This window comes from Sparus aurata, chromosome 10 (assembly GCF_900880675.1).
Source record: "Sparus aurata chromosome 10, fSpaAur1.1, whole genome shotgun sequence".
NCBI classification, from domain to species: Eukaryota; Metazoa; Chordata; class Actinopteri; order Spariformes; family Sparidae; genus Sparus; species Sparus aurata.
This window is the reverse complement of record NC_044196.1, coordinates 1675258-1690001: the sequence shown is the minus strand read 5'-3', so window position 1 is coordinate 1690001 and position 14744 is coordinate 1675258. Positions and strand designations below refer to the sequence as shown.

Here is a 14744-nt window from a genome sequence, read left to right as displayed (position 1 = left end):
TTTGTTAGACCAGACAGGTTCTGTTTGTTGGACCAGAGAGGTTCTGTTTGTTGGACCAGAGAGGTTCTGTTTGTTTGTTTTGGCAGAATAGATCTCATTAACCTCTGGTGCTGATCCGGGACTTTTTTCTTTAGTTTCATTGAGATCTCAGGGGATGAAGACGGATCTTGATATAACAAAATAAATCAGGTGTATTGAGGTGTCTGGTATGTATGAGTGGGTACAACAGGGACTGTTGGTGGAGGTATACGCTCTACGGAGCCTTTCCAGGGTCCAGACATCCGTCTCTCTCTTTTAGACATTAGCAACACGTCGTCCATCAGGGACGCAAATGTCGGCTGCATTAACGATCTATTGATTACTCATTAATAACATGAAATATGTTCTACATTTTCTAACTTGTTCAACAAAAATAGGTTCTTTTTATTTATATTTTCTTTTTTTTAAGTAACTTTTCTGATTGAAAACATTTTCTCGCATCAGTATTTAGTGTTGTGATTGTAATCTGTCATCTGTTACAGTGAAATACTCTGATTGTTGATGAAGACATTTTCAATCAGGTAAATTTTTAATGCTGATCAATAATTAATCATTCACATGTTCAGTCTGTGAGCAGAAAAGTATATATAATATATAAAGTATATATGTTGATATAACAGCTCAGCGTGCAGGTGAAGCAGGTTTATGATCATCTTGTTTCTGTTTCCTGTTTTCTCTCTCTGGGCTCGTTAACTAACTCATCACTGAGTTCAGAGTGCTGCTGTCCACCAGCTCAGACTCAGACTGTCTGTAACATGTTCCCCGAGGACTGAACGTACTGAAGTGCTTCAGATTTATCTTATTCTATCACTTATTGACTGAGTGGATGAAATGCCACCAGCTCAACGCTTCTGCAGGGTTAGTTAGTTATTGTTGTTGACTGTTTGTGATCTGACTGCAGCAGCAGGACCAACAGTCACACCTGATACCATCATCCATCCTGAGGTCCAATCACAGGTGGACATACTGAGTACAGGTGTGACGGACCGCAGGAGGCCCCGAGGAGCCCGTCACTCAGAACACATGGTGGTCCGGGCCACAAGAAAAAGATGACGAAGAAGAAGACAAAAAAGAAGAAAACAATGATTAAGAAGAAGAAGAAGAAGAAGAAGAAGAGGAGGAGGAGGAGGAGGAGGAGGAGGAGGAGGGGGAGGAGGAGGAGGAGGATGTATTACACACTGTCTGAAAATGTAAATGACGTGTTCCGTCTCTTTCAGCTGCTGATGTCAGCAGCAGCTGTTTGAACTGATCCACTGAACCAGTAACACAACATCACCAGACTCCATTAACAAATGTGGTGATTTTAAGAGTTGTTGAGTTAAAACAAACTTTATAACATAGAGCTTTATAACATGACAGCTGACTTGTGATTGGACGTGTCAGGACAGGTGGGGGCACCAGGTGTGAACAGGCTCAGAGAAGCTGATGTGAATCAAACTATTTCACTCAACAAGAAGCAGCAGACCGATGAGAGCGAGAGCAGCAGCAGCTCCACCTGCTCGGCTCCGGCTGGCTCCACCTCTGAGGCGTCCAGCTGTGAGCTCTGCAGAGCAGAAAACAGGTGTGAGTCATCAGCAGGTCCAACAGAACCAACTCACCTGAGCCTGGGCTGTGAGCGCTCACCTGGTTCTGTCACCTTCAGCTCCATGACACGTTTGATCTCAGAGTGCGTCGTCTGACCAGGCGTGCTGATGACGACCCGACACTCGTACGACCCGCTGTCGCTGATGTCGGCGTTCTTCAGGACAACGGAGAAGTCTCCGCCCCTCACCTGAGGATCCACCAGCGCCACCCGACCATGGAAAGACGGGAGCTGGTAGATTTCATAAAACTGCTTGTTTCTATAGAAGAACACGTAGCCGTCTGCCTTCAGGTCCAGTCTGGTCCACTCCAGCAGGATGACGGAGGCGTCTGCTGGACCGCCACACTGAAGAACGGCGTCCTGTCCACGCTGGACTTTCACCTGCTGCTGCTCTGAAACACAAACAACAGACGTGGTTAGAAACACACGCTGCTCACTGAAGCTCACAACAGGAAGCAGCTGGTAGAACCTGCACATGACAACAAACCTCTCAGTGTTGATAAAGTGACCGACTGTAGAGAGCTGCTGATCACTCCACCTGCAGCAGGACGGTCACGATGCTCAATAAATCATTTAATCATACAATAAATTCAAATGAGCTTGATAATATTTCCGGCCTCGATAACTTCCATTTGCATGCTTGTTTGTTCTCCTGGTGTCTCTCAGGTGAACCCTCCTGTCAGTCACTCCGTCTCTGTGTGAGGGGGCGGGGCCTACACCTGACATCACGCTGGCAGGGCTCCGGCACGGTTCTGGTTCCCGAACGCAACTTTGAACCGGCCGGCGCGTTCAGACTGAAAAAATAGTTGGTTCGGAACCTGAAAAGTCGGTTCTCAGCGGAACCTAAAAATAGTTGGTTTTTCCTTGGGAACCGTGACATCATCAGTGGGCGTGTCCAGCAGGAAAGCAGGAAGAGAAAGAAAGAGAGCAGAGAAGACGATGGAGAAGAAAAATGTTCAGTGGTCGGCAGAAGAAACTGAGTGTTTGGTGGCGATTTGGGCATCACCTGAATTCCAGCAGAAACTAGAGACCTCCACCAGAAAGAGCAAACTATACAACAAACTTTCAGAGGAGATGGCCAAGGCTGGGTTCACCCGAACGCCAGAACAAATAATTAATAAACTTAAAAAACTGAGCAAACAGCTGCAGTAACAAAACAAACGACCTGCCAGTTTACCGTTGCTGTGTTTACTTCCGCCTGTGTGACGCGGAATGACGTCCTCCCACTTTGGTTCCACTTAAACTGGTGTGAAAGCGGGCTGGTTCGCCAGACAGCACCAAGGTTCTGAGACTCCAGAACCGAACCAGTGCCAGAACCAGAACCGTGCCAGTGTGAAACCGTTAACTGAGTGCAGCATGAGCGTGAGGAGCAGGCCAGAGGTGACGCTAGTTGAGATTTGACGGAATAAAAACAAAGATGGAATTGGTTTCAAAGCTGAACGTGACAGCTGCAGTGTGGGAGCACTTCAGATTCAAACCCAATGACGTGTCGAACGTCTTAACCTGGACGAGCCGCTATGTTGCATTTGTTTTAAAACAGTAGCAACTAAAGCGGCAATGCAACAAACATGCATCTGCACCTACAGCATAATCATCTGATGCAGTTTTCCCAGCTGGGAAAAAAACTACAACTAAAGTTACAGAGGGCCGTCTGCGTCTCCCCGACATCACTGGAGTGTTTTAGTCAACAAACACAGTGGTGCGCACTCACAGACAGAGTAGTTCACCACATCACTAAAGAGATGCAGCCCTTTAATACTGTCGAAATGCTGGCATGTCAACAACTGCTGCCAACACTTGACAGCCAGATCAAACTGCCTGGGAGAACATACGTGTCACAAACAGCAGTTCCACAACTGCACAGCATGACAGTCGACATACTGAAGGGTTAGAGTCGTAACACAGACTGAGTCCTTCTTATTCACTGTGTCTGGTTGTTCTGTTTATTTATTCTTCTTCACATTTCAAGTCCAATGTTAAATATTCTTTAGAAATAAAGTGTACTGATCTTTTAAAGGGTGTGCTTGTATTATTATGATCTTTATCATTATAATTGCTGAAAAATGGAGCTCAAAATGACAATATTATTGTTTCTCACAATCATTTCTGGGACAATTTATCGTCCAGCAGGATGTGTTTTAGTGACAGGCCTAATCTGCAGCTGACCCAGACAGAACTGAAACCAAAAGCTTTCTGTTCCAGGTGGACTGAGTCTCCTGTAGGTTTGTCTTTAATGGATCCACAGCTTTTATATGAGCAGAGTGACTGCTGTGTTTGGTTACCTCTCCTGGAGGCTGTGTGCTCACCATCTGTCTGTGAGTTTGCTTTGCAGTAAAATCTTTTGGTACCTGAACGCTGCAGTGTCCCTCCTACAACACGATAAAACCAACAGACCATCTGAGTCTGAGGCCGCTGCTTTAACCTTTTGTTATCAGTGGGTGTTTTTATAACAGCAGTCGTAGGAGCTGCTGGAAAGTGACTCTTCTGTTAAAGCAACACTTCACTTTGTGATGTAAAAAGGAACACAGAATACTGTTAAGAAGGTACGAACACGAGTGTTTTGTGAGTCATTCTGCAGGATCAGATTTCTGTGTTCAGCTTTTTCTTCACTTTCGTTTCTCCAGGTCTGCTTTCAGTTTTAACATTTAATACCATCATGTTCATTATAAAAACATCTGCAACAATCTGTAAAACCCTAAAACACTTCAACTGTCTGTGAGTCTTACTGCGACACAGACCGAGATAACAACTACTGCACCTCTGTTCTTCCTGCACAGCACGACAACACACGAACATGGTGTGTGTGCCAGTGAACACAACACACACACACACACACAACACAACACAACACACACGGCTCACCTTCAGCTGCAGAGCCCGCAGAGCAGACCAGGACCCAGAAGAAGAGCCTGTACGACATTTTAAAGCTCCTCAGCTGACGCACAGCTGTTTACTGTTGACAAAGAACGGGAGGAGCTGCTGCGTCCAAGAGAGGTTTTAAAGAGGACACCAGGGGGCAGCAGAGGGCAGCAGAGACCGGCAGTGGACTTCTATGAACTGCCCCCTGCATTTACGACACAGCTGCAAAGTGCAGGATCTTGGTCATTTTATTTTTAATGTAAGATAAATGTTGTCATATATAAACTAAATGAAAGCCAAAAAAAAAAAGACAAATGCATTTATATTTTTGTAATATACATAGGCCTGCCTCTCTTCTTAGGTCAATGGCATCTTCGTGGTATGAAATATATATACACACACATATACACATATATAAATAAATATATATAAACACCATAATATATAAGATATATATAACAATATAAAATATATATATATATATATATATATACATGATATAAATAATAGTATATATATATATAGATATATATATATATATATTATATACTAAAACACCACTAACATAATATATATCTTATATGTATGTGTGTTTTGTATATATATTTATATATATATATATTTTCAAACATTTAGGTTTACCGTGATGTTACACCCTGCAGCCACCACCCTTCTACACACAGAGCAGCGGAGACCCGTTCAACACTCACCGTCTGTGTGAAGACGCAGTCCCGCTGCCGGTGGTGTCTCTCTCCCGGCCGGTGGTCGTCTCTCTCACGGCCGGTGGTGGTCTCTCTCACGGCCGCTCAGTGAGCGGACACACAGTCGCTCTGCCTCCAGGTGAATCTGGTGTCTCCTGGAGGACAACCTGCTTCCTGGCAGAGTTCTGCAGAGAGACACCTGAACCCCTCTGAGTGTGTCCGCCGCCATGTTATAACTTACAACACCGGACAGAAGAGACCCAGAAAGGCCGGGAAATCCGTCCGTTTGGAGCAAAAACACTGTCCCGGTTCTGGTCCTCTGTTGTCCCGGTCCTGACCCACTACGACCCGCCTCAGTTCGTCTCCACGCCGCTATGAATGGCAGCAGCCGGCTGGCACAAACCGGTCGTCGCCCCGCCCCCTCAGCCAATCAGCGAGGTCGAACAATGACATGCGCAGTAGAGAGTTACTCTATTACCTAAACATTAAACTCCTGGAAGTCCTCCTCGGTGTTAAACCTTCACATCTATATAACTGTATTATATATTCCATGTTACTGCTGCATATTATATCTTGTTGACATGTTTTATATTAGTATTTTAATACAGGCACATTCATGACGTCATCATATTACACACACGCTGTACAAAGTGCTGCAGCGCCCCATGAAACATGCCGAATTTACAAGAAGGTCCAAATAATGCAGAATTAATCAGAGACAGTGTTTATAAAGGTTCTCCAACTCAACAACTCATAAAAACAAGCAATCTTTAAATGGAGTCTGGTGACTTTTTGTCTCTTGGTCTCCTCGCTGTTGTCGACAGGTGTTGGCTGCTCTGACCGGTGATATGTTCACCTGCTGCTGTGTAAAATATCATTGATAACAATCAGTTATATGTAATCCTGGTCATTAAAACTGATTTAAAACAAAACATGTATGTCTGCACCATTTATCATGACGTCATTATACAGACTGACCCCTCAGCACCAGCTGTGACCGACTGTATCTGATATTAAATGTTCCTTAGTATCAACAGTAAAGGTAAACACATTTATTTACATGCATGTATATAATGAACACTGTGGGTCAACTCATTAATGTACAATGTATTATGTAGTTATTTAGGTATGTAATGTTTTTGACAACAACAATGATGATAACAGTCGAGCAGGTCGTGTCTCTGTAAGGATCTTAAACTTGTTTCCTCATTAAGTACAAAGCAGATTGTATCAGACAAATATATTTATTTGGTTTGAACTCACCTGCTTTGTTTGCATTGCTTCTGTCTGTTTGGTGGTTTCATGACCTCATCCGGTTCATGTGTGGCGCTGAACTATAATGAAGTCACCTCCTTATGTTCCTGTTTGCTGCAGAGTCAGTGAACTCACCTTTACAGCAGGAGGAGGGTTTGAATCTGTGAGGGAGAGAAGTGTTGGACACCATGTGGCTGCTCTGTGAGTACAATCTGTACTTTAAATGTTAATATTATATGAACAGCAGGTAGATATCAGATGTCACTGAACTCCAGGAGAGAGAAGAATCCATGGAGGCGTAAAACACAACTAATATTCTCTCACACGAGGAACAGGAATTCACTTTGTTAGATCGCGACAGGAAAAGACGAGTGCAGAAATCAGGTTTTTGTCTCATATACATGTTTTTTAAACAGGAAGTTAAGTGCAGCAATTTTCAAACCTCTAAAGCGACTTTCCTGCCACAAAACACATCCTGTCCCTGATAGACCTGTGTTTCAGCCTGTTCATGGTCACAAGCCGACCAAAGTTTCCTTGTGTCTAAACTCTTGTAGAGGTTCTGGTTGAAGTTAAACTCTTGTAGAGGTTCTGGTTGAAGTTAAACTCTTGTAGAGGTTCTGGTTGAAGTTAAACTCTTGTAGAGGTTCTGGTTGAAGTTAAACTCTTGTAGAGGTTCTGGTTGAAGTTAAACTCTTGTAGAGGTTCTGGTTGAAGTTAAACTCTTGTAGAGGTTCTGGTTGAAGTTAAACTCTTGTACAGGTTCTGGTTGGCTGTTGAAGTCTTGTGATTTTGTTGATGGTACAGTAAATCTCGTTTGTCCTCAGTGCTGACGTCGCTGCTGAGCCGCGCTACACATCAAGGTCAGTGTTTCATATGACACGTTAAAAATGTTCAGCTCATGTCAGTCAGTTCAATATGAAGCCACAGCCTGGAGTCGTTAGCTTAGCTTAGCATAAAGACTGGAAACAGAGGGAAACAGCTAGCCTTGGTCTTTTATAAAGCACCTCTGAAGCTCACTGAAGTTATTTCTGTATTTAAACTGAAGAGAAAAGTGACACCAACAACACAGAAACTGAGAAATAATAAAATAAATGACTGAGTGTCTCTGTCTCGTCCTCCAGCCTCTCTGAAGATCAGTCCTCACAGATCTCAGATGTTTGTAGGAGAGTCTGTCTCTCTGAAGTGTGAGGAGGACGACAGCTCTGATGGATGGACGGTGACGAGGAACAACACCAAGACCGGAGAGACCAGGACTCAGTGTGGAGTCTGGGGACGACCAAATGGTTCCTCCTGTACCATCAGCTACATCGTGCTGTTTGACACTGGAGTTTACTGGTGTGAGTCCACAGGCGGAGCAGCCAGTAGCAGCATCAACATCACTGTCACTGGTAAGATGAGGCTGTGCAGTCGGTGCTGATGAAGCTGTGTAGGTGGATGAAATGCTGTAGTTTGTCTGTGTGTTGAGGTGGAGCAGTGATCCTGCAGAGTCCTGTCCTCCCTGTGATGGAGGGAGATGATGTCACTCTCACCTGTACAACAAACACCTCCAACCTCTCAGCTGCTTTCTATAAAGATGGCTCCTTCATCAGGACTGAGCCTACAGGTCACATGACCATCCGCCATGTTTCCAGGTCTGATGAAGGACTCTACAAGTGTAACACCATCAGTGATGGAGAGTCTCCACCCAGCTGGATCACTGTCACAGGTCAGCAGGTTCAACTTAAGTCTGCAACCAAATCTGTTCGCTATATTGACCTCACAGACAATTTGAAGAGCCCGCCAATGAAAATTAACAATCAAACAGCTGTGAGGAGAAACCTCGCAGACACTGGAAGAGTTCTTTGGATGATTTGTATTTGTTACTCTTCATTTACTTCAGGGAAACTGACCACAACACCTCCTCCATCCACCACAGCTGGTTTCTCCTCCTCTTCCTCTCCTCCCGCTCCCTTCCTGTTGTGGTCGGCTCTATCCATCTGTGGCCCAGTGGTACTGGTGGTACTGGTGGTACTGGTGAGGCGACATGTTCGGAGGAAACCTGAAGGTGAGACACATTCATTTATTCCTCCATCTTTGAGAGGAGAACTGATTACGGTACAACATTTCTGTGTTTGTGCCACAAATTGTCTTTTTTACTTCACATTTCACATTCTTTGGTTAGATTTTATTTATAACCACAACAACTCAGTGAAATGTTCTTTAGAACAGGAGGTTTGGGTCTCTACTCTGCTGTGTTGGGTCTGATCAGATGGTTTTTCCTGTGTGTGAAGTCAGTTTGACACCAGCGTCGTGAGTCGTTGGCCTTGTGGTCAAAGTAAGGCTCTGCTGTCCTCCAGTTTCCTGTTTGCTGATAACAAAACCACAGTTATTATAACTCTTATACGTGTTTCTTCACACTACAAGAAAATGTTTTCACAAGTGGGAACATCGTGCACAAGGTGACGCCTTGCACAGAGACTGATCACACCTCACAGTAACATGCATCAGAGTGATCGGATATCAGCTCCTCGTTCTGTATGCAAGCACACATCTCTGAGACAAACAGACTCCATGTTTCTACTCAAAGACAGAAAGAAGTTCATGTAGAACATTTGCTGAATGAACAAGAAGGTCCAAATAATGCAGAATGAGTCACAGACAGAGTTTCACAGAGTTTATAAAGTGTCTCCAACTCAACAACTCGCTAAACTGACACATTTGTTAAGGAAGTCTGGTGTTGATGATGGACAACACCAGGACACAATTCTGCTGATGGATTCATACTTTTCCACTGTTTAACGGTTGGTGGCGATAAAGAAACTTGTCCCAGCAAAGTTGAGGAAGAAGATGATGAGTTCTTGCAAAATATTGTCGTAAATAATATTTACGACAACATTTTAGGATTTAAAATATCAGAACATCAAAAATTAATTGAAAAATGCTCTTCAGTGTTACAGGATACATTCATCAACTTATTCTTGTTTAAATGACACCACCTTTTATTTGTTATCTCCGTCTATAGGTAAAATATAGTGACGACCATTGTTGTTAATATTACACATATACACAGTAGTAATAATAATATTCAGTATTTTACTCTGCAGAGAGCGATCCAGCTCCCATCTACTCAGCAGTGAACAGAGAAGTAGACGTCAGTCGTGAAGCCGACGGGACGACAGGTACATGTCTGTTCACATGTCACACCTGTCGAGTCTTAAATCTAACCTGGTAACATTTAACACAGTGTTGACTTTGGCTGATAACTTTGTGAGTGCAGGGTTGGGGTCATTTTACCATTTCTTCTTTCACACTGTTTTGACTGTTTTTGCCAGAATTTTGATTTTTCCCAGGATTATGACTTTTATCTCACAATTCTGACTTTTTTCCCAGAATTCAGACTTTTTTTTTTTTTTAAGGACTACCATTTGTCCTCAAGGAAATGCTGGCCAACCATCCGGCGCCTCAGGAAGGGGAAGCAGTCCTCCACTAACACTGTTTACAGTGGAGGTGGGGATCTGTTGACCTTGACTGGGGACATTGTTGGGTAGTGGAAGGAATACTTCGAGGATCTCCTCAATCCCACTGACACGTCTTCCATAGAGGAGGCAGAGGCTGGGGACTCAGAGGTTGATTCAGTACCTCAAGTCTCTGGATGTTGTGGGGTTGTCTTGGCTGACACATCTCTGCAGCATCGTGTGGCAGTCGGGGACAGTGCCTCTGGACTGGCAGACCGGGGTGGTGGTCCCTCTGTTCAAAAAGAGGGACTGGAGGGTGTGTTCAAACTATCAGGGGATCACACTCCTCAGCCTCCCCGGGGAAGTCTGTTCCATGGTACTGGAGAGGCGAATTTGGAAGGTAATGGAACCTCTGATTCAGGAGGAACAATGCGGTTTTCGTCCTGACCGTGGAATGCTGGACCAGCTCTATACCCTCCGCAGGGTGCTCGAGGGTTCATGGGAGTTTGCCCAACCAGTCCACATGTGTTTTGTGGACTTGGAGAAGGATTTCAACCATGTCCCTCGTAGCATTCTGTGGGAGGTGCTTGGGGAGTACGGGGTCAGAGGCCCTCTGCTAAGGGCTGTACGGTCCCTGTACGACCGGAGCAGGAGCCTGGTTTGCGTTGCCTGCAGTAAGTCAGACCTGTTCCCAGTGCATGTTGGACTCCGGCAGGGCTGCCCTTTGTCACCAGTTCTGTTCGTTATTTTTATGGACAGAATTTCTAGGCGCAGCCACGGGCCTGAGGGGGTCTGGTTCGGGAGCCACTGGATTCCATCTCTGCTTTTTGCAGACGATGTTGTCTTGTTGGTTCCTTCGAGCCAGGACCAGTTTGCAGCCGAGTGTGAAGCAGCTGGGATGAAAATCAGCACCTCCAAGCCTGAGGCCATGGCTCTCGATCGGAAAAAGGTGGCCTGCTCCCTCCAGGTGGGAGGAGAGTTCTTGCCTCAAGTGGAGGAGTTTAAGTATATTGGGGTCTTGTTCACGAGTGAGGGAAGGATGGAACGTGAGATTGACAGGCGGTCATGTTGAAGAGATGTCGTGCTCGTGATTTACCAGCCAATCTAAGTTCCTTACCTCACCTACAGTCATGAACTTTGGGTCATGACCGAAAGAATAAGATCCCGGATACAAGCAGGGTGGCGGTGAGGGGCTAGGAGTAGAGACGCTGCTCCTCCACGTCCCCGGGACGCCTCCCTCGGGAGGTGTTCCTGGCATGGTCCACCGGGAGGAGGAGCTGAGGAAGACCCAGGACACACTGGGGTGACTATGTCACTCGGCTGGCCTGGGAACGCCTTTGGATCCTCCCGGAAGAGCTGGAGGAAGTGTCCGAGAGAGGGAAGTCTGGGTGTCCCTGCTCAGACAGCTGCCCCCACGACCCGGCCCCGGATGGAATTCTGACTTTTTTCCACAATTCAGACTTTTTTCCCAGAATTAACACTTGTTCCCAGAATTTTGACTTTTTGCTCAGGATTTTGACTTTTTGCCAGAATTTTGACTTTTTCCCAGAAGATTATGAGCGCTTGCAAAAAACTGTCGTGAAAAATGAGCATTTAAATGCCAGAACACCAAAAATGAATTGAAAAATGCTCTTCAGTGTTACAGGATACATTCATCAACTCCGTTCTTGTTTAACTGACACCATCTTTTATTTGTTATGTCTGTCTATAGAGAAAACATTATAACGACCGTTGTTGTTAATATGACACATCAACTATTAGCAGTAGTAATAATAATATTCAGTATTTTACTCTGCAGAGAGCGATCCAGCTCCCGTCTACTCAGCAGTGAACAGAGAAGTAGACGTCAGTCATGAAGCCGACGGGACGACAGGTACATGTCTGTTCACATGTCACACCTGTCTGCACTGAAATCTAACTTAGTAACATTTAACACAGTGTTGACTTTGGCTGATAACTGTGTGAGTGCAGATACATTATTTCATCATTTCTTCTTTCACACTGATGGTTGTATCGATACGATCTTCGTTTGCAGAGAGTGACGCTGCTGTAGTTTATTCAGCGGTGAGAAGAACTGGAGACGTCAGTTACGGAGAGATTTCCATCAGGACGAACAGCAGGAGAGGTACAGTTGCTGCTCTCAACCCTCATCAGCCTGCAGGACTGACCCGTTCATCAAGCTTCAGTTCAAAACTCACTTTGTGTCACAAAACTACAATTACTCTTATTTTCACAATTCTGACTCAAATCTCAGAATTCTGGAAAATTATTTCTTTAAGAATTACATTTTTCACCAGAATTTTGACTTTATTCCACAATTCTGACTCTTTTTCCCCCAGAATTCAGACTTTTTTACCCAGGATTATGACTTTATTCCAGAAATCTGACCTTTCCCAGAATTATGACTTTTCCCCCAGAACTTTTACTTTTTTCTAGGATTATAATTTCATCTCACAATTCTGACTTTTTCCCCAGAATTTTGACCTTATTCCACAATTCTGTATATATATATATATATATATATATATATATATATATATATATATATATATATATTTATCTTTTTTGGCCTTTATGGCTTTATTGACAGTACAGCTGAAGAGGGTGACAGGAAACAGGGTTAGAGAGCGGGGGAGTGACTTGCAGCAAAGGGACCGAGGCTGGGAGTCGAACGCAGGTCTGCTGCAGAGCCTCAGCACATAGGACGCCTGCTCTACCAACTGAGCTAAACGGCGCCCCCACAGTACTGACTTTAACACGTGTAAATGTTTATTTCTTATTTGTTTGTATTGTCAGAGTTTCCAGCAGAGAAGGATGTCGTCTACTCTTCACTCAACTCCACCGTCACACCTCCACACCAGTCCGACCAGTGACGTCGAGCTGCTGCTTTACTGCTCATTAACTCCATATACAACATTGATTAAATCATATGTTGTGTGTTTATACACACTCACTCACACACAAACGTTATTATTTATTGTAGTTATTTGTGTAACCCTTTCATGCACAAATAATTAAATCATTCACAAGAACTTTCAGAACTCTTTTCTTTCAATCTTTGATGTTTTGAAGGAGTTACATTAATGTCCACTATAAAAGTGAGTCCGGAATAAATGTTAAATAAATGCTTTTATTCTCAGAAAACCAGACACATAAAAAAACAAGATTTTTCAACCAAATAAGAAGTTAGAAACACTTTAAACCAGATTTGAATCATATTTTTATTGAGTGTAAACACAGCTGTGTCTTTGTTTAGATAAAATATGAAGGTAAATTTTTCACAAACGTGTGTGTTGAATAAAACTGTTCAAATGTAAATTGATGATTATTTTGAACAACACATGCAAAATAAGGCATTCATTAATAACCCAATAGGCAGAACATATGTTTGGTGCATGATGTTGACGTGAGGGGACAGATATGCAGGAGAATTATTAAAATGCAGATAAAAATATTTCTAAGATCTAAACTGAAAGTTTTTCTCCTGGTTGGTTCTCTGAGAATAAAAAGGTGCATCTCCTCTTCTGCCACTTTGAGTTTATGATGTCTGTAGTGAACATTTGTCAGATAATCTAAATCACACTTTAAATAAAGACTAAACGAACAATAGTGTGAGGAAAATTCTCTGAAGTCCCTTTTATGATACTGATGTTATTCTTGCACATGAAACTTAACAGATATATGTGTAGTGTGAAAACGTGTGTCTGTGGGCCGCCTGCATGGTTTCTGTCTCGTGACAATTATATGTTTGCAGAATATGAATAAGGCTGTGAAAACTAACCTACAGTAATATGGAGCGGCTCCTTGTACAAACCCTGCTTTCTGGAAACTGGTGTCCCTCAAGGCTCAGTATCAGGACCGGTTCTGTTTCCACTAACACTACATCACGAGGCTCTGCAGTCACATCACATGGATTCTCTGACCGCTGTTCTGCTGACGACACCAACTGTTCCTCTCTTTTCCCTCGTCCTCCTCCAACAGCCACGTTGTGACGCTCACCTCTGAATGTCTGCATCATTTCTGCTTGGACAGTTGCTCATCACCTCAAACCCAACCTCTGTCAGCTGGTCGACTGGTACCGCCATCGCTGAGAGCAAACAAAGGTCGCTCAGTGAAGTCACGACTCTTCTCTGTTCTGGCACCTCAGAGGTGGAACTAACTTTAAACCAATGTCAGGACAGCAGAGTCTCTGTCTTCTGCAAAAGACTCATGACATGTGTACTTATTGTAAGTCACTTTGGACAAAAGCGTGTGCTAAATGACCTTAAAGTAAATGTAAGTGTAAATGTAGATGTAAATAGGAACTTGGTTAAGGAGTTCATGCTGAAGGTATTCATGTAACCTCTTCTGTGTATATGTGTTCTGACAGTGGTTGATGGATGACACATAAACTCTGGAATGTGTGTGCTGCGTTTATGTTGAACCTACTTTGTATGTGGAGATGGTGGAGTGTTATTGTAAGTCAGTTCACATGTAACTGTGTGACTGCTGCAGTTGTGTGTGTTGGTTTCTACTATTATACAGGACGAGGAGAGACGGCCTCTCTTCAGTCATCATTACTGTCTGCTGATGTGACAATAAAATAACTTCTAGAAAATCAATATTGTGTAGAACGTGACTGACTCTGCAGTAGATGACTGATATTCAGCTGCCACGACACCAACAAAAGAAAAATATATCAAATTCACATCTAAATAAAGAATCAAACAATAAATATTGCTTGTTATTAAAACTAACAACAAACAAACAGCTCCAACAATGTCACATCTCAGAAGAGAAACCATACAAAGATAATAATCAGCAGGAATCATTCAGCAGCTTAGAGGTTAAATGACTCACAAACATCTGTCCTCTGTAGGACGCCCTGCAGGAGAG

At 43.6% G+C, this 14744-nt stretch overlaps 2 protein-coding genes across 2 annotated transcripts; one reads left to right on the top strand and one right to left on the bottom strand.

Moving 5' to 3' along the window:
* Positions 1-437: 437 nt before the first annotated feature.
* LOC115590076 (nectin-4-like) lies at positions 438-4615 on the bottom strand. The gene is made up of 3 exons (XM_030431339.1): positions 4484-4615; positions 1663-2013; positions 438-1582 (listed from the first exon to the last, which is right to left on the bottom strand). The coding sequence occupies exons 1-3, from the start codon at positions 4539-4541 to the stop codon at positions 1482-1484; spliced, it is 510 nt and encodes a 169-aa protein (XP_030287199.1). The 5' UTR covers positions 4542-4615; the 3' UTR covers positions 438-1481.
* A 1942-nt stretch (positions 4616-6557) lies between these two features.
* LOC115590018 (low affinity immunoglobulin gamma Fc region receptor II-like) lies at positions 6558-14470 on the top strand. Its single transcript, XM_030431259.1, has 9 exons — positions 6558-6636; positions 7260-7295; positions 7557-7823; positions 7901-8140; positions 8315-8479; positions 9519-9593; positions 11668-11742; positions 11905-11994; positions 12666-14470. The coding sequence occupies exons 1-9, from the start codon at positions 6624-6626 to the stop codon at positions 12740-12742; spliced, it is 1038 nt and encodes a 345-aa protein (XP_030287119.1). The 5' UTR covers positions 6558-6623; the 3' UTR covers positions 12743-14470.
* Positions 14471-14744: the final 274 nt, after the last annotated feature.